The sequence below is a fragment of the Strix uralensis genome, chromosome 2 (assembly GCF_047716275.1).
Source record: "Strix uralensis isolate ZFMK-TIS-50842 chromosome 2, bStrUra1, whole genome shotgun sequence".
NCBI lineage: Eukaryota > Metazoa > Chordata > Aves > Strigiformes > Strigidae > Strix > Strix uralensis.
The window spans coordinates 1,992,494-2,016,649 of record NC_133973.1 but is presented as its reverse complement, the minus strand read 5'-3'; the positions used below and the strand labels follow the sequence as shown (position 1 = coordinate 2,016,649).

Genomic DNA, 24,156 nt, shown 5'->3' with positions numbered 1-24,156 from the left:
GAATGAGGTATCAGGCTGTGACTGCTAAAATGCCTTATCACTTCATGGATGCCAGTTACCACTTGGGAGTTCAGGAGTTTACCCAGTTCCCAGCACACCAAGAAACGGTCTACAGTAAGAATGTTTGTGTAGTTAGCAGGAAAAAGATCTGCAATGATAAAGAAGTGGGTAAATTCATGTAGGGTGTTTGGCCTTCTAGGCTGGGCAGCAAAGAGTAGGTCAACTCTCTATAGCCCTAGTTAAAAATGGCCACATTCAACTTCAGTGCATTTTCCCACAGTTTGCTCCATCATACGCTTGGAAGTTGTGTATTTTCACTGTCTCTTTTTGTATCTTGTCCCCGTGCACATATCCCACTGGACATCAAGTCCCTGATCTCTGCCACAGTCATATTTGCACAATAAGCAGCATCCATCTCTGCCCGAAGACATTCTTCTCATTCCGTGTTGCAATCAGCTCCTGAACTCTCTAAGGTAAGATTTATTGAAGGTTTTAATATCTTCATAAGCGATGCTATATTGGACACTCAATCCACAGTGGTATTTTGGGACACACGAGATGAGGAGGCTTCTCTTTTCTCCAGTCAGAAGAACAGGCGTGAACACTGGTAAAGCTCATGCCACTTCTTTGCCTACTCAGTTTCTTCCTGGCTTCTGCCTGGAAATCAGCTCACAGGTGGCTCAACTGATATTTACTCCCACTTCTCTTGGGCTGAGGACATAGATTTGTTTGGTTCTCAAACTCTGCTGTTGGGCAGGCAACATATGACCATATGACAAGAGCTACAGACACGTGGGCTTTTTGTGGTGACTTTTCCAGACTTGTGTCACGGGCCCTGGTGATGAGCAGGTCTGCCACGCGTGATGTTGCATTTTTTCCTCAAACATTGTAGTTTTGCTTTGTTGTTTGCTTCTTCTAGGAGACACAAGAGTCATTCAACCAGTTGCCCTCACAGTCAGACAAATTTTCAGGGTAGATGACATTCTAATATAACAGCCACTGTGCTGTGAGGGTTCATATGTTCCCTAAATCAAGTCCCCAGGGGCATTTTCAACCCCTCTGTCCTGTTACTAGTGTTCTTAACATGGTAAGGGAGCATTCTATCCAAACTGCTGATACTAATTTTTGGCACTAAATTGTAAGAATATCGTGGCTTTTCCCCAAATCAGATCATATTTCTTTCGTTTCATGCATCCAGCAGCCAACTCTTTAGGGTGTTTTTTGGGTCTTTGCAAACATGCATCTTGGCTGAGTCTCCCAGGTCTATCAGAGCTGGTTACCTGGATTTATGTACTTCAGGACAAGGATTCTGTCTATTTGCTTAATTTTTTCCATCACTTTGGAAACACAGGTTATTGGGTATTTTTCTTCAGTAAGTGCTATGTAAAGCTCTGCTGGACTGACTGAGACAAGCAGTCTACTTGTAGTAACTCATCCAGAAGATATTACTTGCTTTCTTTCAAAAACATTAAATTTTTTGGTAGCTTTGATAGAGAAAAGCCAAAATTGCAGACATGCTCTTCCAGAAGCACTTGTTTTGTTTGTAGATCTACTGAGGGCGTCACTTGACACTCGTTTAGAAAGTTTAACTGTAAATAAATCCATCCATCAATCCAAACGTATTTCTCAGTAATCTCTACAATTCCTGGTATTTTAACCTTTATACTTTTCCTTGGTATTGCAGCTTGGCTTTCCCTGGCAGAGTGATAGTCAGGCCACACAGTTGGCTTGGCAAGTTTGTTACCCTCCTGCACAGCGCTGAGCACGTCTTCACACATTCAACCACGGCCAAATTGCATGTTTGGGGCTTTGCTTCCCGTTTTGTACAGGGAGTATTTTTTCTGAGACTACTACTGAATTAATTTTTGCTTATCTGCACTATGTCAATGCCAAATATGACCAAAATCTTGTTTTCTGAGTCACTGCTTACTTTCTTTTTTTAAAAAAGGTTTTTCTTTCATTTTTTCCTCCTGCTACAATTACTGTACTTGGCTAGTAAAAGAACATTTCTGAATCTGCATTTCTTACCACCTACATGTGGGATTGGGGATAGGGCATCAAGTCTGAGATTTTGCCCATAGCTGTAGTTCAGTACTCGTGCATTTTCTTTTCCCTTGTATATTCAGAGCTCCCTTGTGCTATTTGCTCAAGTATCTCTATACCATCACACAGAGCTTTGACTGGAAGACTGATATTAACCAGCTAATGGCAGGGTGCTTTGTGAAAAAGCAAGGACTGGAAATGTTCAACTGGCTGACACTTTCCCTTCACCAATATTTTTGTAAGTCTTCACAGGATAAAGCCTCAGATAAGGTAACTTTGTCAATGCACTACGACAATCTGCAAAGCAATGTGATCCTAGAGATTAAACATGTTGGTGCAGTGATCTCCGGGGAGACATTTCTCTTACTTAGAATCACATACTAAGATTTTCTTTGCCTCAAAAACAAAAACTCAAAACAAAACAAACCCCATAAACTGAAAACCACAACATGGTTTCAAAACAGCATTTCCTTGTAACTTTTGAATATGAGAGCTACTACATCAGCTTCATATAACCCACAGAGCACATAAAGTGCCCACTGCACTGAGATGCTAGAAACTCTCTTCAAATTTGATTATTTCTAGTTGGACTCAGCTCTTCTCTCTCTGGGTTTAACTGCTCATGATTTTGATGTTCTCTTGTTGTTTGTTAAATTTTGTGACTATGAGATTTGTGCAGTGTTCAGTAACGTGAGTTCAAAGAACTCATCTGAGGGAAGCCAGTTGTAGGTTAGAAAGAATTTTACTTAAAAATAAAGACACAGAGAACAAAGGGGAGCTCAGGAATGAAGCACCTCTGGTAAGACACAATGAATTCAGAAATGGCAGAATCTATTGTTAGAAGAATAGTACGATGAGAAACAAATATTTCCTATTTGAAAGAGAATTAATTCTGTCTTAGAAATCAGGATCAGGGAAGAAATCTTGCTTAACTAACCTCATTTTCAGAGGCAACTTTCAAAGAATTTTTTTGGGGAACCAGCTGATAAGCACTTCTGTGTGAACAAGCTCAAGAAGAATACTATCACAGAACAGATATTCACGTATCACTAATATGAAGCTGTCTTCTTTCCAGTAAGGCCAGAAGGAACATCAGCTTTATTATTTGCAGTTCAGACTTACTTTCTAAACCTTGCTTTTGTCAAGTTCTCTGTCATTTCTAATTTCTGACGCTTTCCTTCGATCGCTTTCATTTCAGCCTGACTCAGCATAACAAACATCAAAAAGAAGTCTCACGGCATATCAAACATCTGCCCTTACTCTCCTATTTATGACAAATTTTTAATGTCACTCCATATGAACTAATCCATCAATGTCTAAAAGACAGCAATTCTGGGCTACAAATAATATATGTGGTCTCATTTTGCCCCTACAGGAAATGCCATAAATGGGACAGGCATCTAATGCAAGATGTATCGTGAAGAGTGAATCGGTGCTTCTTCGTCACATCAACTGACAGACTTAAAATGCTGCACCTAGCTTCAAAACATTACATGTACGTGACTCCAAATTTTACAGACCGGATCTGCACGGCACCACTCAAGTGTCTGCAGGATTTCAAGGCTAGTCTTCTCTTTGTTCTAAACCCAGGAGAAGTCCCAATGCATTTCACTCATCCCTTGCAAAAGCACCTAAAAAAGTCCCGATACATAATACCTCTCACTCGTTGTGTAAGTGACATCAATGATTAAAAAAAAAGGTGAGGTGGCCATGAACTGTAATCTAGAAAAAGGATTATTGTGTTTAGTAAACACTGAGATGACAATGATTCCTTCAGTGGAAGCACTAACAGAGTCCCTGTCATCTATAAGGTCTCTTTACAGGAAACTTGTAAGAATCAGGATTTCAGCAACTCTGGCTTGAACTGGCCACTAAATTCTGAAGTTATAAAGGGGAAGGAAGGACAGTATTCATAAACACATAGACATCATAGTTTCCTCAGGCTTGTCTCACTGAGAAACTAGATTAAATAAGCCCCAACCTCAAACAAATACAATAATGAAAATTGTAGGAAAATCTACGTAAGTGAATTTCTGGAGTACATCTTGAGCCAGCATCTCAGGTAAAATAACTGGATCTTCACCAAATTTCACAACACTCATTTGAGGATCCACGTTCAATTATCCTTTTTTTGGTATTTGTATTTCATAAGTAATTCTGTGAGAGAATAAGCCAAGAAAGTCCCTCAGAAATGGTGTCTCTTGGTAACACTCAGTAGGTGAGCCCTTGGGTGGGTGAAATTGTTTTCTTGAAGATGGTTTGGATGAGGAAGATAAGTGTAGGGCTGAAAGGACAAATAATCATCTAGCTCAGGATCAAGCATGCTTAGACCAAGATTTTTGTTTTCCCCCATCAGTCAGCTTAGTTCTCCTTTACTACAAGCTAAGCTGGTTACCTCTGGTCCTATCACCAGTGGATGTAGAGAACTACTCGCCATTGTCTATATCAATTTCTTTTGTAAAAAAATGTTACTTGCCCCACCCGAAGAGTCCTCCTTTCTACATAATGGCTCCATCGCTCCTTATCTTGTAGCTTATCATTTCTAAACATCGTAGAGGTGCTATTCACTCCTCTCAGGATACCCCCAATTATCTACAGCTTCAACACACAATGTCAGCTAAGACTGAACACAGTCAAGTGAAGAAGAACAATTATTTCCTGCGTCTTTTATTCATATCTCAAGTTACCACATCCCAAAATAGAAAACCTACAGAAAACATTAACTTTGTCTGAAATTCATCTTCCTGAATCTTCATTATCGGTGACTTTCTTTGTCCCGCTTATTTCTCACTGCTTCAAATAACCCTCAGGACTTTCTCCTGGGTCAGGGAGCTTGAAATCTATGTTAAAAATCTTCCTTTCCAGTTAGAAGACAAAGGTGACTCCTATAATTTCTAGCACTTAATCTACCGACAACAAAGGAAGAACTTGAGCTGAATATGTGACACAGTCTCCGAAAAATGGGGAAGAATATTCCCCACAAACTGTCTTTACCTATAGAACAGAATCTTTGCATCGTGCATGATGGCACCACAGGGGTTTTCTTTACTGCTCCATCGGTTGATCCCCGTTTCCTTGCCAGCTTGTTGAACACAAACAATGCCCAACTATCAAGAAGCTATCAGTTCCCCTACTGGCATCTCCTGGGGTGAAGATGACCCAGGGTAGGGAGCATAACAGAAGCAGACAGCTGGCAGGCACAAGAGCTCCTTTAGCCCAGACTACTACGTAAATCTTCTACTGCAAATTAAGGTCTTATTTCTCATTCTGTAAACACTGGATACAGAGAATTTAAACCATAAGCTGAGCACGTGGCAGAGCAGAGCCAACAGCATCCAGGTTACGTTAAAAAGGGTGCTGATGTCTTAAAGGCATTCACAGCCATAGCTGCACGCCCCAACAAATGTTCCTGTGGCCAGCATTTCCAATTAGCTGGCTTCAGGCTTCCAGACACACCCAAGTGGGTGTGTAACAGGGATGTGGACAGACTAAAGGTCCTGTGAGTATGGCCCAATGTGCCTCTGAAGTAAGTAGCTGGTTTATTTGTTGTGGTAAAAGAGGCTAGGAAAGAGCGAACAGAGAGGGGAGCATCAGTGCAGGAGCTGGGAGAAGGAAGCAAGGAGACACAGAAGGGGAATAACAAGGCTGTGGCCTGTATGATGACACTCCTGTCAGCTCACAAAGGTGGCTGGAGGCAAAACACACCTGGCTGCTCCAGAATAGGCTTTCTGTGGAAAAATGCAAATCAAAATTAGCTACTTAAATACGCCACTTGAGTGCAAGACAAAAGGGATCTGTTTGCAAGAGGAACTACTGCAACAGCCCCAGAAAGCAGAGCTTATTTCTGGTGAAGTTGAAGGCCACCCCTTTCTCTACCAAAGCAATTTAATGAGGGTTGGAGAAATGACTTGAGTAAAGTCACTGGGATCACACAATCACCCACACAAGTAGTTTAAAATAGGAAATCAGCAGTGGTAAGGGAGCACAGTCCAGTGCAGGGCTGAGACCCAGGAAGGATTTGGAGAGGCTGTGGAACCAGTTCTCCAGCGTCTGCTATCAGTATCACCTGTAGGCAGGAAGGCTCAGGCAGAGCTGAGGCATCACAGAAAATTATCACCCGCTTTGCCCTGCACACTCCTGCTCTCACCCTGCCAGAGCTCCAAAACATGCATCAATTTGGTGATTAACTGGTGGATTCACTAAACTACTAAATCAACATCAGTGTAGATATATAGGATGGTCAGCTTTGGAGCTCTTTACATGTGTTTGTCACAGGCAAATCCTCTGAAAACGAGGGAGGTTCCTCCGTGAATTTACATAGAAAGCATTTAATGTAAAAAAGGTATTGCCACGGTCACTTAGCCAACAGTGTCAGCTACCAGACTCTGCAGAGATATCTCCCAAAGAATCAAATCAGCTAAAGGTACAAGCTATACTTGGCCTCAGAGTAAGGAAAAACCCTGTATTCAGTGCAGTCCTGATTTGGTGGCTTAGCCCAAGAGCATACTCATGCCACATCATGGTTGGACACTGCTGGGAAAGGCTCCACTCACACTCACTTGACACAGTGCGAGAGACACCAACATTTATAGCTAACACAAGTCCCCACTGCTGAGCGTACGGGTATGGAAACACGGTGGGGCACCAGCAGAGAGCTGCACTCCCTGCCCTGGGAAGGGTCTAACAGTGGATGGTTCCTCCACCGAGAGCCCACGTGCTGCTTCTTCACAGGGCTTTTCCATTTTTCTGACGACAGCGGCATTGTAGTGTAAACCTTTCATCATGAGGATGAGAAAAGGTGAAATTACAACGGGGAATGGTCCTCAACCACAGCTCAACCAAGTTAATGTGTGGCAAAATATACTCACACGCATTCAGCTGAGGAAGCTGAATGGAAAAAGGACTGATCGTAAAGGTCCAGACACATGGTAGGTCATAACATGGGGTAGAAAGAGTCCTTGCTAAGGAAGAACTCTGGAAACACTTCCTCATTGTTTACTTTTTTGAAAGGCTATTAAAAAACAAGGTTGATCCAAACATTCTAATAGATACTCCGAATTTTTAAAAATATATGCATGTCTGATATTGAGAACTAGCCCAAACAACAGACGCAATGGGTAGGTCCATTGAAAAGTTACATATGTAAAGGTTTCCTCTTCCGAGACAGTGATACAAAATACAACAGTAGATTATCTTCTTTGCAAACATCAATCTAAAGACAATATTCTAAAACCATTTAATGTAAGGGACACTTTAAAAGAGGCAGATGAAAGACTTGAGAAAGCTGGAAAAAGAAAGAAGGCTATAGGACAAAATCACTAACATTTTTTTAAGGAGGGTTCTGATTAAGTAATAATTAATTTTCATTAAATGAAAGACTATCGTTTCCTTGAAAATTTATAATCTTCACCTCGGAAAACCCAAGGGTAGAGAGATGCTTGGATCCTCTGCAAAAATCAATCATCATCTTCACCCTTGTCTGTACACAGAAAGCATGGAGCACCAAGATATCTCACGCTCATTGCTCTAACCTGATCAATAAATAAAACACTGTCCCTATGGATATTTTTAAAAGTGGTAATTTTAGAAGGGGAAAAGGAGGGAGAGGCGTGGAATACATTATTGCCATCAGGTTTTTTTCAGTGGTCATCCATTTGTATAAAGGTTTGGCATGTATAATATCCTACAGCAATAGAGTTAGTACTAAACACGCAAACTTTTGATCCTTTCCTATTAGAAACCAAGTTATAAAGAAGCTCTAGAGCACAAATCTCTAGCTAGTCCTGAGGAAATGGGGAGGTTAAAAAAAAAAAAAAGCAGCTTCAAGATGTTATCCCCTCTCTGTTGAGATGCACAATCTACTCAAGCAGGAAATACACACAGATAGAGGCGGACAATCAGCCCAAGATATAACGATGACAAGCCGCTGACATTTCAGAATTTCTCTTTGAATAGCAGGTGCTGTCTGGGTACACACAGTGCTGGTGAGTAGGAAAGAGCTTTTCAGAAGTCATTGCCTTGAATCACAAAACTAAGGCAGCACTGCAAGACTGGGAGCTGGTACAGAACTTGGTGCCAACTGTAAGTGACAAAGAACAACAACAACAAAAAAATCCACAAACCCGAATCCTTTTCTCAAAACACACTTCGGAGCCTTTTAGATGAGGGGAAAGGAGAAATTCATTATCACCATAGCAAAAAGACTGCAACAGACCTTCCATGAGGAAAGGACCACGGGGCTGGCACACAATCCAGAAGGAAAACTAGACCACCACACAGTTTCTGGCATGACAACAGATTAGACGGGTCTTTGGGTCATCCAAGACTCTGCTATCACTTGCCCCCACAACATATTATTCCTTTCATAAGTGGCAAACTGTCCCCTATACACCACAAAGCTATTTTTTTGTGTCTACTCTGTACTGCTTTTTTATTAAAGTAAGGAAATGGGCTTGACTGTTCTCCTGTTTTCAGCACTCTCTCCTCTAACACCAGCAGGAGAGGTCTTTACAGCCACAATAATAACAACACCCCTCTTCACAGCTTCATTGGCCAGACGCTTCTCAGAGCTGTTCAAAGCAGGGGGAGAGGACAGGGAAAAAGTCACTTTGAGGAAAAAATAAGAGGCTGCTACCTAGACTAAACGCTTTATTGCTCTTGTGCAGCTTTCTGTTAGTCCTGCTTTCCTAGAGGTTTCAGAGTGTTGGCAGAAAAACACGCCCCAGCCTGTGAAGAAGAAACATTGTCATATAGGGGCATGTTTGAAGGACAAATGCAGCTTGCCACTTTCTTCCAGAGTTGGAGCACTCTTCGCTTTTCTGAGCAAGGGTGTCCACATTTGCATATACATATGTGACCAAACCTACACACATGCCTTGGGCCTCTCTGGAATGCAGCCAGCCTCTGCATGTGGCATGAGGATTCGCCAGTGAAGGGCCTGTACCACACCAGGTGTCGGTCTCGTTATGTGTTGGTGTGCTCAACCATCTCTCTTTAACAGAATTACTCCATCCTCAGTGTCTACTCTGTTTTTCTTTCCTGCAACACCATTTATGGACCCAAGCAAGCAGTGCAAGAACACTTCTTGCTCCCTTGACACCTTGAGCAAATCACACAGTTACAAAGCAAGATAGCTACACGCAGATCCATCACCCCACACAACGGAGAGGGATAGTCCTCTTCCTGGATGAAATCTGCCTCTCTCTGAAATCCATTCTGATGAAGAAATCTTTACACAAGAGCGAAGAAGAAAAAAAACCCTGAAAGTGACCCTCACTTTAATTAAATGGTCAAAATCAAGGATCAATTAAAGCATGTTTTCTTCAGGGCACAGAAAAATCAGCAGCACTTACGTAAGACAGACAAAAGCAGACAGTCTTGGTTTTGCTGATACTTCAAGTGATCAAGAAAGGACTGACAGCACCTCTAACATTCCCTTTTCTCTCCATAACAATCCTTCTTTTGGAAGCAAGAATATTATCATTTGAAAGCTGAGATTTACACTTCAGAAAAACAGGTGTCTGATACAAGAGGAGAAAGCAAGTGCGCAGGATTCCTATTGCTCAAATTAAAATCATACGATATGATTCTTCTGTCAGCTCCTGAATGAAGAAAAAAAAAAAAAAAAACACAAAACACCCCAAACTGTACTAGATAAAATAAACAGCAGTGTTTCCTCTCAAAATTCAGAATAGCCCCTTCTAATCCTTTTGACTGGAGCTGAGGCTTGCATGCCCTAGTATTTCTGACAAATGAAGAACAAGACAAGCTGAGCAGTTAGGCCTTATCTACCTAAGTCAGAGATAACTGAGGACTCTGAAAAAGCACCACATCAGTACATATCAGCAGCACAGATTTTCATTTACTCTCAGATACTGCTCCGAAGTACCACATGCCCTCTCACAGGGTTAGAATTGGCCCAGATTTTGTAGAGAAGGAAAGAAGTTGTTTTAAGAGGAAAACTCAACAGCAAGAAAAAGAAATTTATCTTGAACAGCCCACTGCTGCTTTTTCAGTGATCCTGGTTTTCCTCATCATCCTTGTTTCATTTTGTAAGGATTCCAGTGATGACAATAAAAGGAGAAGTAGGTTGATCCCTATCACACATGATTAAAAGAACACTGATACTAGCAGATATCCCCGATCTTCAGGGAACTAGTGACTGAGGCTGTTTGCTGACCCAGCAAATACCACCTGGGTAGAAGCACTTACTGAAAAAAAACCCAAGCAAGCACAAAACAAAATAAAAAAAACAGCGGTGACATAAAAATTCCTATTTCTGTGTCATTCTCATCAACAGTATCTCACAGAATCCCTACCATCAGAGACTTACTCATTTTGTCAGAATTTATTTCTTCTAAGACATACTTCTGTTAAGCATGGAGTAAGGAAACAAGGGGAGTTAAGGCTTCAGAATTAAACAATTTAGTCTTGAAAGGCTGTTTTCTAGATAAGACACGCCACCCAGTCTGGCTAGAGTTGCAGTGATTTAGAAGTATGTGCAGAAGCTGTGAACTAATTAGAAATTATGGGGTGTTGCGCCCCCCAATGATGAGAAGCAGAAAATTTAAAGTTAGCAGGGGCCCAAGGATTTAAAAAAAAAAAAAAATCTAACCACACACATCCTTGTTTCTCGTGACCTTTCCCTGAAAACAGAGAACAATCTAGACACTGGCTTTTCCTTCCCCAAGTAAAATTCGCTTTAGACCATTCCCTCACCCTCCCATCAGATTCATGCAACGCTGAGAATTCATGAGTTTTTTTTTTTATTATTCCATTTAAACCATAGGTTTTGGGCAAGATGGGAAAAGAGCAGCACCTTTTAAAAAAACCCTGTTGTGTGCTATATAGGATAAATAGGTGAGCTTTAAAAAAAACCCCTAAGTTTATATATGTACATATACACACATACACTAAACCAAATTAAAACAAAGGGTCATTTTCAACACCAGAGAGAGAAAAGTCTTATTTCACAGCAAGCAAAAGCACCACAAGTTAAGATCAGAGTGCACAACCACATGTAGTGCAGATACCAAACTAGCCTGGGTCCTGGAAGCAGCGTAGCTAGAGCAGCACAGAGCTCCACGGGGGCCAATTTATCCCACTCCTCAACAAATGTGAGCACAGAGCCTACTGCGGGATGGTGTGCTGTACAGGCCCGCCCACAGCCGGCTGCTCTGCCTGCATCAATTTTGGCAGACGCCACAAAAAGTAGCAAACTAGTGAGAAGAAGAGAGCCAAAGCGAAGCTACAGGACTGATTTAGCTACGCTATTTCCGTAACAGAGGTTTCTGAGTTCCCTCATGTCTCTTGGGTGCTCTCTGTAGGTATTACCTGTTTGGGTCACACAGTAAAGAGCTCCTGATTATTTCTAATTTGTGCACTAAAGTTCCCATTCTTGCCTACCTGCATCTTTCCTTTTCCTGTCTCTCTTCCACGCCACAACACCAATCCTATTTCCTCCAGGCTGACAGGGTAATAAAATTAGGAGGGGGCATGTACATCTAACCAAGGGGACAGTCAACAACCAAATGAACCTTAAAAAATACTTAATAATAATTCTTAAAAAAGAAAACAATTAAAAAACCTGTTCAAGTTCTACAGACTTCTGGCAGAGTTTGGTCATTTAGCCCAGAGGTCTTTGTCTTCAGCGCCTGCAGGCTAAATTGTCTCAGCTGGCAAGAAGCACGCAGTACAGGGTAAAATTCTGACTAAAAGAAAGAAGTAGTAAGGGTTGGGGGGAGAAGAGGCTCTAACGGGGAAACCCAATACTTCGGTAGCAGCACTTAGGCTACACGGTAGGCTTTCAGGAGAGTGAATTCCTTTCTGTTGGTGCGAGCTGCCCAGATGAAGAGAGCAGCTGCCATAAACTGCAAAGGTGCCGAGACACAGGCCAGGCAGAAGGACCAGCCGAATTCTCCCCTCACGTCATCAGGCAGCGGCAGCTTCTTATGGAGCAGCTCAATCCCAGCTACATAGCAGCCAACCAGGCCCAGCGTACAAAGCCCTGGGGAAGGAAGGAAGCAGCAAAGCCCAGTGAGCTCACCGTTGATGTGCTCTGGCTGTCACTGTCAGCTTCTGGAGGAGGGAGGGCAAGGGGTGGGTGGCTGGAGACCTACCTGCTAGGAAATGGAGGACTCCGGTGGCAATGGCAGGGTAAAGGCTGCGGCAGGCACAAGCACAGAGCCCAATCAGAGCCCCAAAGCACATGAGGCCAAGGCTGACAAAGGGCAGGAGGAACTGTAATCGCCAGAGATCTGCACGTGAAAAACACACAAGTTTGTTGAAAACGTGCTAGAAACTGATCCTCTCCCACCATCATATATTCCCTTCTACCCACACTGCTTCTGCTTCATCAGACACTCCACAATCACAGCTAAAAAGGACCAAAGACCTCACTAAAGTAGGAAGAACTTAATTTGTTAACTCCCGAATTCCTGTACTGTATTCATGGGCAAAACCCGAATTCCTGTACTGTATTCACGGGCAAAACCTTTGCTAAAGCACTTAAGTTTTCCTTTCAAACTGTGAAGAAAGAAGGAGGGAAAAAAAAAAAAAAAGGCAGAGCAAGATACAGATGCTTCCCTCACTAGTGATTGCATTTGAGAAATGGCTTTCTTTTCATCCTACTTGTTTACCTGCCAGAAGTAAAAGACACTTACAAGTTCGATTCAAATCTGTGCCACTATTGTGATTTCCAGGCTCTATGTACTTCTCCATAAACTGATCAGAGAGGGAAAAACTGATGCAGTTTGTAGTCATATCAGTTTCTGGGGGGCGAAAAAAAAAAAAAATTACCATTAGGTGTCTCCCTCCCATCCCTCCCCTCCAATTTCACCTTTCCCAGCCATTTAAGCTGGGAAGCTCCTCAGAGAAAAAACACTCTAGAGAAAAATTTACCTCTCAAAACAGCTCTGTAGGATGCCTTATCATAGTGTAGTTAGCATAATGTAGCTACTACAATGAGGGGCAGCATTCAAACATGCCGAATCTTCAACCTTACCTGGGTTACCCATAGAGGACTGGGCCATGCTTGACAGATTGGGAAAGAAATGTGGCATATGATGCTCAACTATGTTGTTACATATTTTTGTACTCAGAGTCGCTTAACTGGGCTGTGTTTCTCTCCATGTGCAGCATGTAGTATCGTACTAAACACTTCATTCATAAATGGGATAGAAAGGACTATTTAAAGAACAGAAAATATTTGCTTCTTTACACTAAATTTCTCCCCCTTTATGCTTCAGTTATATTTTGCTTTGAGAATACTATTGAGCAGAGCTGATTTAAGCGTCTTCCCAAATAAGTATTTTCATTAGAGAAAAAAAAAAAAAAGTATTTCACATAATGTTTTTTCTCCAGAAAAAGCGTTTGAAAGTACATTTTTTTTTTTAGGAGGGTTCAAAACAAAGGGCTTCACACACACAATGTGTCCAAAATCTACTTTGAAGCAATTAAAATAATTGCTCACCACTTTTTTAGCCCCCAACCATCGTGAAAAGGAACACAAATATTTCATTCTGTATCCAGCACTATGGTACAAGGAGTCCAAAATGTGCTGATGCAACAGTGACATGTGAGCAAAACGAACGACTGGGTAAAAGGAGGGAGTGCCTCCTTCATAAAGCAGTATTTTTATTCCATTGCTGGATCACAGGGTCTCTACTAAAAAGACAGCAACTATAACTGTATCCCCAGTTGGACAGCAGATGCAAAAGAAAACCAAGTTATACCAGACTAAATTTAGATCAAGTGTGATGTGTCAAATCCAGATTCTGTAGCACTGACAGCCACAGGGCATTTTGCCTTCCGCTTCTTTAAAAATTTAGACTGTCTTTATGAAAAAACCCCACATAAGCCAGAAATAAGCCTTCTGGAGGAACAAAGTGGCAGGAATGTGTTGTGAGGAAGCTGGCACAGGGAAGCCAGGGAAGTGTTAATGGCTCTGGAGATACCTGGTGGGCTGTACCAGTGAGAGTTTTTGGGTACGGTGATACACCTCCGCCACAATCCAACCGTGCCGTTGCACCGGAAGAGCGCGTCTGTGTAGGTCTTCTCATCTGCCTCCTCGCTGACAAATTCCTCCCAGATGCTCCTACCAGCTTCACTAACATTCTCAGCTGGGGACAGGGTGTGGTATTCGTACCAAAAGTCGGTGCCGATGGAAGCTGCCATATAGATGGTGGAGATGAGGCTGAGGACACAAGCAATTACTAGCGCCGTAGCAAAACGGTTATCCATCATTGCGCCCTTGCTGCTGTGAGGAAAGAGAGGGACAAGTAACTCCTCTGGCAGCAAACACAAAGTTATCCTAGCAGCGTCAGACTCGTGACGTCATTCCTCCTACGCAACGTCACCTTAGGATACACGCGTCTTCCTTTTCCAACGTGCTGGAATCAAAGGAATGCTGAACAAGCCTACGGTACTAGTCAGCATCCAGGGGATCTGTGAGTTCCAGGCACGGATATCACCCTTCTCCCAGCCACGCTGCGCTAGCTGCTCTCTCTGAGACAGCAACTGACAGAGCAACAGCGACTCTGTCCCCGAAGCAGATGGCTCAGCTCGCTGCCGTTTGTGATCCTGATTGTAGGGAATCTTACAGAGAATCCATCCGCAGCACCCAGGCAGAAGACTTATCTTTCCTTAAGAGATTACCAAGGGTAGAAGTTATTTTTAGCCTCTCATCCCATACGGTTTTCACAGCTTGTGTTTACAGCAAAGATAAGAACCGCAAGCATGTCAAAAAAGCTCTTCCAGACTGTTCACAAAGGGCAGCCATGCCAAGGTGCTGGAATGCCTTTAGGGAGGCAGAGAAACCTATCTGGGCACTGGAGACAGAACATGAAAGAAGCACTGAAAGACAAACTGGGAAATGATGATAAATGCTGCAATAATGCCACAATACAGACAGTGGTATTTCTGAAACACTAAAACAATGCAGGGGGGGGGGGTGCCCTGTTCCACGGGAAGATGATGATAAGAGCTTCCAAAACTGAAAGGCCTTCATGCACTGGCATGAGGACTTTGCGCTGGGTCCCTCTATTAGGGGTCATTTATGCTCTCCTTCGCAGGGTTGTGCTCACAAATGGCATAAATTCAGGGTCAAAGGAGGCATGGGAAAATACAGATACCACATATGCTTACGCTTGCGACAATACTGTGACTTTAATGAGTAATTGATTGCTAATACATGGAATGTTTTGCAGATAGTGCAATATGTCAGAGGACTCTCAGATGCCTGTTGTTCTCGTGTGTTTTCTGTGCTTGATTAAATTTATGGATTATGATGAATCAGGCTTGATGCACTTGCCAAAAAAAAAAAAAAAAAAAATCAATTGAAGTTAACTCAGCAGCTAGAGCTAGTCTGGTGACACGAGCTACTATCTAACCAGCTCTTGCCTATTGCCTGTTCTACCTCCTTTCTCCCACATACTTGGATCAAAATATTTTGGTCTAGTTTCTTTGCAACTGAGTGAACCGCAACTGGAAACAGCAAATGCCTTAAAACACAACATTCACAAGGAAAAACAAGAGCACTCAAGTCAGACCTGCCAGTAAGAAATTCTGAACTATGAAAAAAGGTGCAAATTAAAGCAGGGAGTTTCAAAGGCACCAATACTTGCTGCTAACAATGCCATTCTTATTTCTTTTCCCTCCCATCTGCTGCTCTACTTGGTTGAAACTGGCTAACAGGGTTGAGGAGGAGATATTATGTGTACCCATATCATTCCCTATGCTTAATTTCCATACTAAACAAGGCATGCTTTCTGTAACGTCCGTTCTTGAACTGAATCCTTAGCAATGAGCAAGAATAGAACTCATTTTTGGTGAGCTGATAAGCAGCACCTATTTAAACGACGTGGTTATGTACTTACATTCTCCTTTGATATCCTAGCATCTGCCTCGAGGTACACAGGACACTGGATGAGCAGAATAGGGAGAGAGCAAGTTGCTGTACAGATCTGACCTCAGTATTCCTCCCCACTGAGTTCACTGAGGGATCCCCTCCCCTTCACAAACAGGGCAAGTGGCAGCTCAGAGCTGAGCAGATCCTCTGGGAACTCACTCTCAGGGCAAGCAGCAGAACAGGCTGGCAAGCAGGCTGGTCTGGATTTTCCACTATATTGCAGTCACATTCACTGCAAGAGGAACCCTCTGCAACAGACTCCTCTCTTTAGAAAGGGCTCTCTCCAGAAGGAGGAATCACAAGAACCTACAAGTTCCATTCTCAGAGTAGCATCTGGCAAAAAAGAACGTAAGCAGGATGTTACTGGGCCGCTGGTTTGCTACCATTGCCCTTTAATATAAATGCTTACAATAACCAAATCTGATCAACTTTGTACCTAACATACAGAAAGAAAAGAACTGGCTCAAAAATCCTACTTTCAGATACAACATCCCAGGTACAGAACACTGGTGCTGGAAACATCCCTATCAGAGCATCGTTAAAATGCAACCAAACACTTCTGGCCAGCCTTCCGCGCGTTGGCATACAATAAACTTGGCAGAGCTGATGCCAGCTGGCAACCAAGAGCCGCTCACAATCCAAATGAAGGGTTAAACATCAAACAGTAAATTAAAGCACTGTCCAGCGTTCATTACTCACTTGGTAAAAGGGACATGGCTATCTAGTGACACTCAATCCTTGTAACGTACAGCTCCAGGGATAGGCATAAAGCAACCAGGGTGGCTACAGTCCCCAAAATTTAGTGGGTGACTTTGTGTGGTATTTGTCCCAGAAAGAACACACGTGGGTTTTCAGTATGGACAAGACAGTGCCAAGGCAAGAGCACTCCCCTGATTCCTTATAATAAAGGTCCCATCAATGCTTCTGCCTAACACTTCAACTACTTACAGAAAAGATGAAGAACTCCACAACACTTTAGGCAAAATTTGAAGTTCTTCCTGCCACAGCGTAGTAGACTCCCCTGCCCATGCACTGTGTATACCCAATGCATCTTCATTTACAGTAGACACACCCCAACTAAAACGAGGTGTCCTTTGCTCTGTTAAAGAGAGAACCTTCCTTCCAGCCCCAGGCAGAGCTCAGTGGGAGTAGTAAGCATAGTCAGTAAGAAATAGTTACCAGAGAAGACCATGAAAAAAGATACTTCATGTTTGAGATTATGCCACACTTTGCAAAAGGTTCTATCCAGAGCAGTATGTAGGAGGTGCCTTAGAATAAGCTTACTGACCCAAAAAAAAAAAAAAACTACTACCAAAGATAACGTTAATTATAAAGACATAAAGGTTGATCACAAATAGAAACACTTTGCCTTTACAGGCTGTGAGCAAGAACCTTCATTGTTTTTACAAAAGGTTCGTTCATGTGGCACTGCCAGCACATTTTATTCTAACAGTAGAAGCTATTTCAAACAAGTTATAGCTGAAACTAAGCTACACAACGAATGTAAGGCAACACAAGGCAGTAGTAAACAGGCACTCAACCAGAAGTGCTTTACAGGATATTGTAGTTGTACTCATTTTTTAAAGAAGTGAAACACATAAAAATTTCAAAGCAGCAGCTCATAAAAGAGAAGGCAAAGGCCAAACTAGCAGGAACATTCAAAGGGATGACTAGATGCATGTACTTCACAGAAGAGGGGGAAAAAAAAAGGGCAAGTCAGCAGAGTTGAAAGAGAAAAAACAGAACAGCACAAAAGCAAATATTGTGGCAAAAAATCAACTGTAAGACTGCAGAATGGATAACCATTTTAAGAAGTCACTGTACCACGGCAGAAAGGAATAGGCATACTTTTATCTTGTTACAGTGATCACTGCTTTCTGCCAACAGCAGGCCACCACATTTAAGAAACTCCTTTTACCTGACATCACAAAAGGGGAAGGATGCGTTTGCTGGCATCTTCTCAGAAAACACGCTTGCGATCTGACTGCTCTTTGGGAAAACAGAACAGGCAGAAGGCCTAAAAGAATGTGTGAGTGTGGGGAGAGGGCTGGCGACACTACCAAACAGGATCCTCTTTTTAACACTCAGGGCAACGGAGGGTTAGGAAAGAATGCTACCAAACGCTTTTTTACCTTCAGAGGTCCTCAGAGTCCCTCAGGACACACAGCTCCAGTGATTCCAGGTCACTTCAGAGACACCGCGTTGTTGGTGTCTTGCGGTCAGCCGAGAGCATGAAACGCCAACTGCCCATCTGCCCTGTTCCATTCATTCAGTGCTTCAACCCCACCGGTTCACAAAAAGCGATCTAGAAGTAGAACGCAAACCAAATCGTTTGAGATCATAATTTCACTTTGAAATTATTTAAACCCCCCGAAAAAAATATTTTAAAAAAACAGGAAAAATATTTTAAAAGGGGGGAAAAAAACCCAGAAGGCTAGAGCCCTCTGACCAACGCCGCACCAGGACCGACCCAGCACACGGGCAGCCGTCCGAACGGCTCCCGCCCCGGGCGAACGCGGAGCCCCGCGGCCGGTCGGCTCCCCGGGCCGCGCTCCGGCACCGGCCGCCCAGGCGGCGCCGCCGCGCTTCACCCCCCGCCGCCAGGACGAAGCACGGGCCAGGCCGACCTCGGCCCCGGTCTGTCAGGCCCCAGCCCTGCCAGGGAGGGAGGCGGGAGGTGGGGGGGGGGAGCGACCGCCCGCCCGGCGGGGGCACCGGGGCCGCTGTCAGGCAGCACAGCCGCGGGGAGCGCCTCACCCCGCCACCCCTCTGCGCCCTCCCACACTCAGCCACCGCCCCCTTCAACGGTTACGGCCGGCGCGGCGCCGCACCCACCGCCCGTCCCCGCCGCCCCGTCCCCCCAGCACGGTACAGCCCGGCCCGGCCCCGCCGCTGCCGTCCCGCGGTGCCCAGCGCCAGGGCAGCGCCCGGCCCCGCCCCTCCGCCGCGCGGGGCACCCTGGGGGATGGAGCGCGCCCGCTGCCGCGGTGCCCGCCGGGAGTTGTAGTTTCCCGCGCCGCCTCCGGGCGGCTGCCCCTCACCTTTCGACGCCCAGAATCATCTGGGTTGGAAAAGCCCTTGAAGCTCCTCCAGTCCAACCATGAACCTCACACTGACCGTTCCCAACTCCACCAGATCCCTCAGCGCTGGGTCAACCCGACTCTTCAACCCCTCCAGGGATGGGGACTCCCCCCCTGCCCTGGGCAGCCCATTCCAACGCCCAACAACCCCGTCTGGAAAGAAATCCTTCCTAAGAGCCAGACATACTTCCTAACATCCAGACACCCGCTGGCTTCCCCAGCGCCCACCGCCAGGCAGCACACCTCGCCCGCTCCCCTCAGCCACTGCTGTGGCCGCTTGCACCCCGCTGCCAACACAGGCCCGGCTCGGCCCAAACCACAGCGGTGCAGCCTCCTCCACACCTCAGCCCCGCACCTCCCACCGCCCTCACGGGGCGTGAGGCACAGCGCTGATTAATGCCCAAATCACAGACCTGCAAGATGTTGTTGTCCCAAGGTCCCGTGCCTGCTGTAACAGCCATGAGTTTTTACAGGAACACAAAAAAACCCACTTTGCAAACTCTCATTTCTGAAATTTCAATTACTTGGTCTCTCCCAGCAGCCATAAGGCTCACACTTCTTTCTTTTTTGCTTGCTCGCTTGTAAAAATAGGGACGCAATATACTGGCTGAATGACTTGGGAAAACACCAAGTAAGGAAAAAAAAAGATTTAGTAAAAATTGCAAAAATCAGGTCCACCCCCCAAATTGGACATTTCTCCCCATCCCTGGTACACATACCCTCGCAAAACAGGAGGACTCTTAAAAGTGGTTAACAACTCCCCAGCCGAGAGACCACCACACCCAGTTTTGATTTTACCAACCTCTCAACTAGCAAACAAATACTCAGAAAAAACAGAATCATGTCTGAGGTTTTCACATCTCAGAGGACTTCTGGGGAACGATCCCGTCCAACTCCCCTTCCGGAGCAGTCACGAAGATTTTCGCAACCAGGTAAGAAGCTAGGATGGCAAAGGTGAAAGCAGTGATATAAGAAACTTCTCTGACTTTGTGCGACAAAATGTTTTTTTTTAATTTCAAAAAATAATGAGAAATTATATTTAATTAAGAAACCTCTGCCTATATGCCCCACCTTCCCAGATCATGGAACCGTCTCACCAACACCTCATAATGTAACTGCCTGCAAGAACGTATTTTGGGATTTATGCTAGACTCCAAAATATTTAACATCTTTATCGATGGCCTGGAAGAAAGCAGAGTATCGCTGATAAACTTCACAGATGACACGAGGCCCAAGGAAAGGGTAAATAATAACATGGAGAGGGCATTAGTACAGGGTGACCTGATCATTTGGCAGCCAGGGGCAAACAAACACGCATTTCAATAAGGTCATCAATGAGCTCATTAATTTAAGAGCAAAGAGTGGAGCTATACTTACTTGACATAAAACCTTGTCCTGGGAAGCATAACATGAAAAAGACAAACGGGTCACAGTGGATTACCGACTGCCAAGATGGTGCTGTGGCCAAAAAACCGACTTTCCTGCAACCTCTGGTGTATAAACAGAGAAATCACAAGAAGGAAAGAAGTTGTGTCACATCTAGAGTTGCTGCTGGCTGCTGAAACACCGTGTCTTGTTTTGACATGTTGGTAAAGCAGAGAGAAACCTGAAAAGGGACATGAAAATCACTGAGCAATTAGAAAAACCTCTCTCAGTAAAATACATCACAGAAGGCCAGTCCATTTGATTTACTGAAGAGAGAGCTAAGGAGTTGCAAGACCACAAAATACATGTAATGGCAACAAGGAACAAAAAAATCAGGAATAGTTTTTCTAGTATACCTGGCAAAACTATCAGAAGTTGAAGCTAGAAAATGTTAAAAGAAAAAAAAACCAACAAAAACTCTCTGTATTCTAAATCATGGGATAAGCAGAATTGGAACCATTTAAGTCATAGTGAATTATCTAACACTGGCAAGTCTATAGGTTTTTCTCCTAAAAGATCTAATCTCATAAAAATGAGAATCAATTCTGGAAAATTTTGCAGCCATTGTTACTTCTATGATTGAATTAGACTACAGTGGCCTCTTCTTCTTCATGATCTGACCTGATCAATGTATGTGCAGCTGCTTGAAAACACCCAGAGGGAAGAGATGTGTTTTCATTTTATTTATTTAATTTCAAATACTCTCTACGGTGACCCACTACAAACGTTACAAACGAACGCACAGTCATTCATTGCTAACACCTATGTTATTTAGTTTTCTCTCCCTTTCACACCTCCTCAGTGTGCCTCAGCAGAACTACTGGGTTGATCAGTTTAGCTACAGAACAGGATCATTTGGGAAGGTTTTCAAAGTAGAAGTTTATTTTACTGTGCAGAAACTGTGACAGTTTGCAAGCACAAAGGGAATAACACTCATGGCTTAAACAATGTTTCTGCTCCTTGCAAAAGTGAAGTTTCTCCAGTAGCAGACCTGGATCATGTGCATTAGCACCTGTAACAGAAGTTCTCAGGCACTGATTGTTTCATGTCAGAGTGCTGCAAACAAAACAAACAAACAGAACCCTAGTATGTTGCAAAAAATTTCTGTCATACAAAATTTGTGTCTTTTTAGCTCTCACAGTCTAAGGAAATCAGTGAACATTTGTAGGAGGCAGCACCATCCGTATTAAATGAAGTTGATACAGGATGCGAAATGAAAAAACCTTCTTCATACATCACATTCGCTTCAGGAGTTCTTGATTCAGACCTGAAAAAGGTGTTCAAAAGTCTGCCCATTTCTTCCAATACTACTAGTTAATTTACTACAAGATATTGCCTCTCCCAACAAATACTCTCTTTGTAATAATGAAACAGGCAGTTTTAGTTTTTGTGGTTTAGGCACCATCTATGAGCATTTCACATAGCCAGAATGAGCAGAAAATCCCATGGATTCCCCTCAGACCTCTTGTATAAAACCAGTCTCCCTGGTTTTATTTCTGCCTTCTGTATTTTTCTGTCTGTGGCACAGAACATGGTAGGCTAAGAAAATTCTACCCTAATTAAGAGTTTTCACAGAGAGAAGACCTTCTAGATGTGCTTCTTCCAAATACCATGAATAGCACAGGTTTGCTTTAATGATACCCACTTGTCCTCTAAGTCAGTGGTCTCCAAACCTTTTTATCCTGCACCCCCATCAGTTAAAACTTTTTTGGGCATGCACCCCTATTTATTATATGTATTTTTTAAAAAATTATATATATGTACTACTGTACTAATATATTATGTACATTACAAAACATACACCAAAAAAAATTTAAAAGGATGAGATAAAGAGGAAATAAACACTATTTTAAAAATATTTATTTTATTAAGTGCACAAAAACCATGTTCTTCCTGCACCACGCTTTGTAGACCACTGCTCTTGGTATGAAACTATCTCAACCTACCCCAATGCATTGTCTAAGTGCCTACAATTTTACCTGAATCAGTTCTACCCTCTCCTCTTTGTTCAGGGGTGAAACTTCTGTTGGTTAGCGCTCATCTGGTTACCTCCGAGCCTGTCTTCTCCTAGGTTATAGCACAGTAGGGCAGTTTCAGCGAATTTGGTGGGGGGTTTTTGTTCTTTTTTTAATTAGGTCTGCAAATCTCTATTCCTCAGAGTAGGTTTTTGAAGCACAATCATTCAGAAACTACTACACTTTCTTTTACAGCCCAATGAACCTCTGTTCCTTCTCAGCATTTATCATCATTAATAATTTACAGATACTTAGCTTATTTTATCTAGATGCTTGTGCTTATATAAAAGCACATGTACAAGTTGGAATAAAACCACATTTAAACTATCAGCAAAAGGGAGAATATAAAAAAAATTTAAAAAACCACAGACCCACACCTTGCTACCAGAAACGCTTCAATCGCAGAAATTCGTAAGGGAGGCTCTGTGTGTGTGTCTGTGTGTGTGTAACAAACTAAATCAACAACCCTGCATATTTCCTGTGCAGATACTTCTGCTGTGCATCATCTTTTACTGATTTTTGCCACAAAATGAGAAGGCTACCATACTACGTGTATCACAAGCATTACGGAACCGTGAACAAAGACATGAAATCTTTTCCCTTGCTACTGTTGGAAATACCTCAGCATTTCCTATGAGGAAGACTCAAGGAATGGTACAAACTTCACAAGTGCATTTGAGAAAGGCAGGACCATCAGAGAAACATACGCTCTAAGTGCACGGCCATGATTACAGTATCTGCCGCGAGTGTGTGGTTACAAAAGCTTTAGGTTCACTCGCAGGTTCAAAACTACTCAGCACCCAGCAGCTGCATTTTTTCCAGAGCTGTGTCAAGGGCTGGACAAGATGGGTACCCTGAATGGAAGAACGTACACCCAAGCCAAGCCAGTAGCTGTTGCTTCAGTGGGAAGTTTTGTTCGGGAAAAGGGTTTAGACATATCTGGCGAGGTAGGAAAGTGCTGTGGAAATCTAGGAGGGGGGTGAGGAGAGGGGGGAGGCTGTCCTCCTGGTGACAAACATCCCACCTCAGCTCTTGGATCTCAGCACATCATGTGCTGAGCTTTCTGGAATATTTATGCAGAAGTGTTATGAGGGGAATTTCCGTGTGCTGATGATTTTTGAGAGCTTGGCTCTACCTCAGGGAAATGAGCTCTGGGAAGAGTAGGACCCTACCTGACACCCTAAGTGAATCAATACCACATTAAAAAAAAAAAAATCACAAGGCTTGCAGACTGCCAGCAAATACAGCTGCTGCTGCTTCGCTCGGATAATTACAGATCGCTTCATTACTCATTACAATGCTTCATACTATCTTTGCAAATCTTCTGTCCAGATAAGGAGGTCTCACATCTGTAATAAAACACACAGGGACATCCATAAGTCTATTTAGAGCATTCAAGAAATACAGAGCAAATTCCAGAGAACAGAGTTGATCCCTGTTGGAAAAGGTTTACTATCTCATTTTTTTATTTCAGTAAGTAAGGTTATTAAACTCCAGGGAGACAACAAAGTGAGGAATCACACACAGAATGCATGAACATATGCTTATCTTTATGGTTCCATTAAGCTTTTTTAAAAGTCACTAACTTTTTTGTCTGCTCTGGGATGGGGAGAAGGAGGGAGTGAATTTCAAGGAGGAGTATGCAATAGTGTGAGATGGAGGGAGAAAAGTTTGTGCCTGATTTCTA

At 43.3% G+C, this 24,156-nt stretch overlaps 1 protein-coding gene across 4 annotated transcripts; it reads right to left on the bottom strand.

Moving 5' to 3' along the window:
- Positions 1-10,375: 10,375 nt before the first annotated feature.
- CLDND1 (claudin domain containing 1) lies at positions 10,376-18,862 on the bottom strand. 4 transcript variants are annotated; one of them, XM_074852720.1, is made up of 6 exons: positions 18,785-18,862; positions 18,082-18,254; positions 13,998-14,299; positions 12,705-12,812; positions 12,162-12,299; positions 10,376-12,049 (listed from the first exon to the last, which is right to left on the bottom strand). In XM_074852720.1, the coding sequence occupies exons 3-6, from the start codon at positions 14,284-14,286 to the stop codon at positions 11,829-11,831; spliced, it is 756 nt and encodes a 251-aa protein (XP_074708821.1). In that variant the 5' UTR covers positions 14,287-14,299; positions 18,082-18,254; positions 18,785-18,862; the 3' UTR covers positions 10,376-11,828. The 4 variants fall into 4 exon arrangements, with proteins under 4 accessions (XP_074708821.1, XP_074708830.1, XP_074708838.1 ...); XM_074852729.1 differs by having other exon boundaries at positions 18,798-18,835; XM_074852737.1 differs by lacking the exon at positions 18,785-18,862 and adding an exon at positions 18,420-18,577.
- Positions 18,863-24,156: the final 5,294 nt, after the last annotated feature.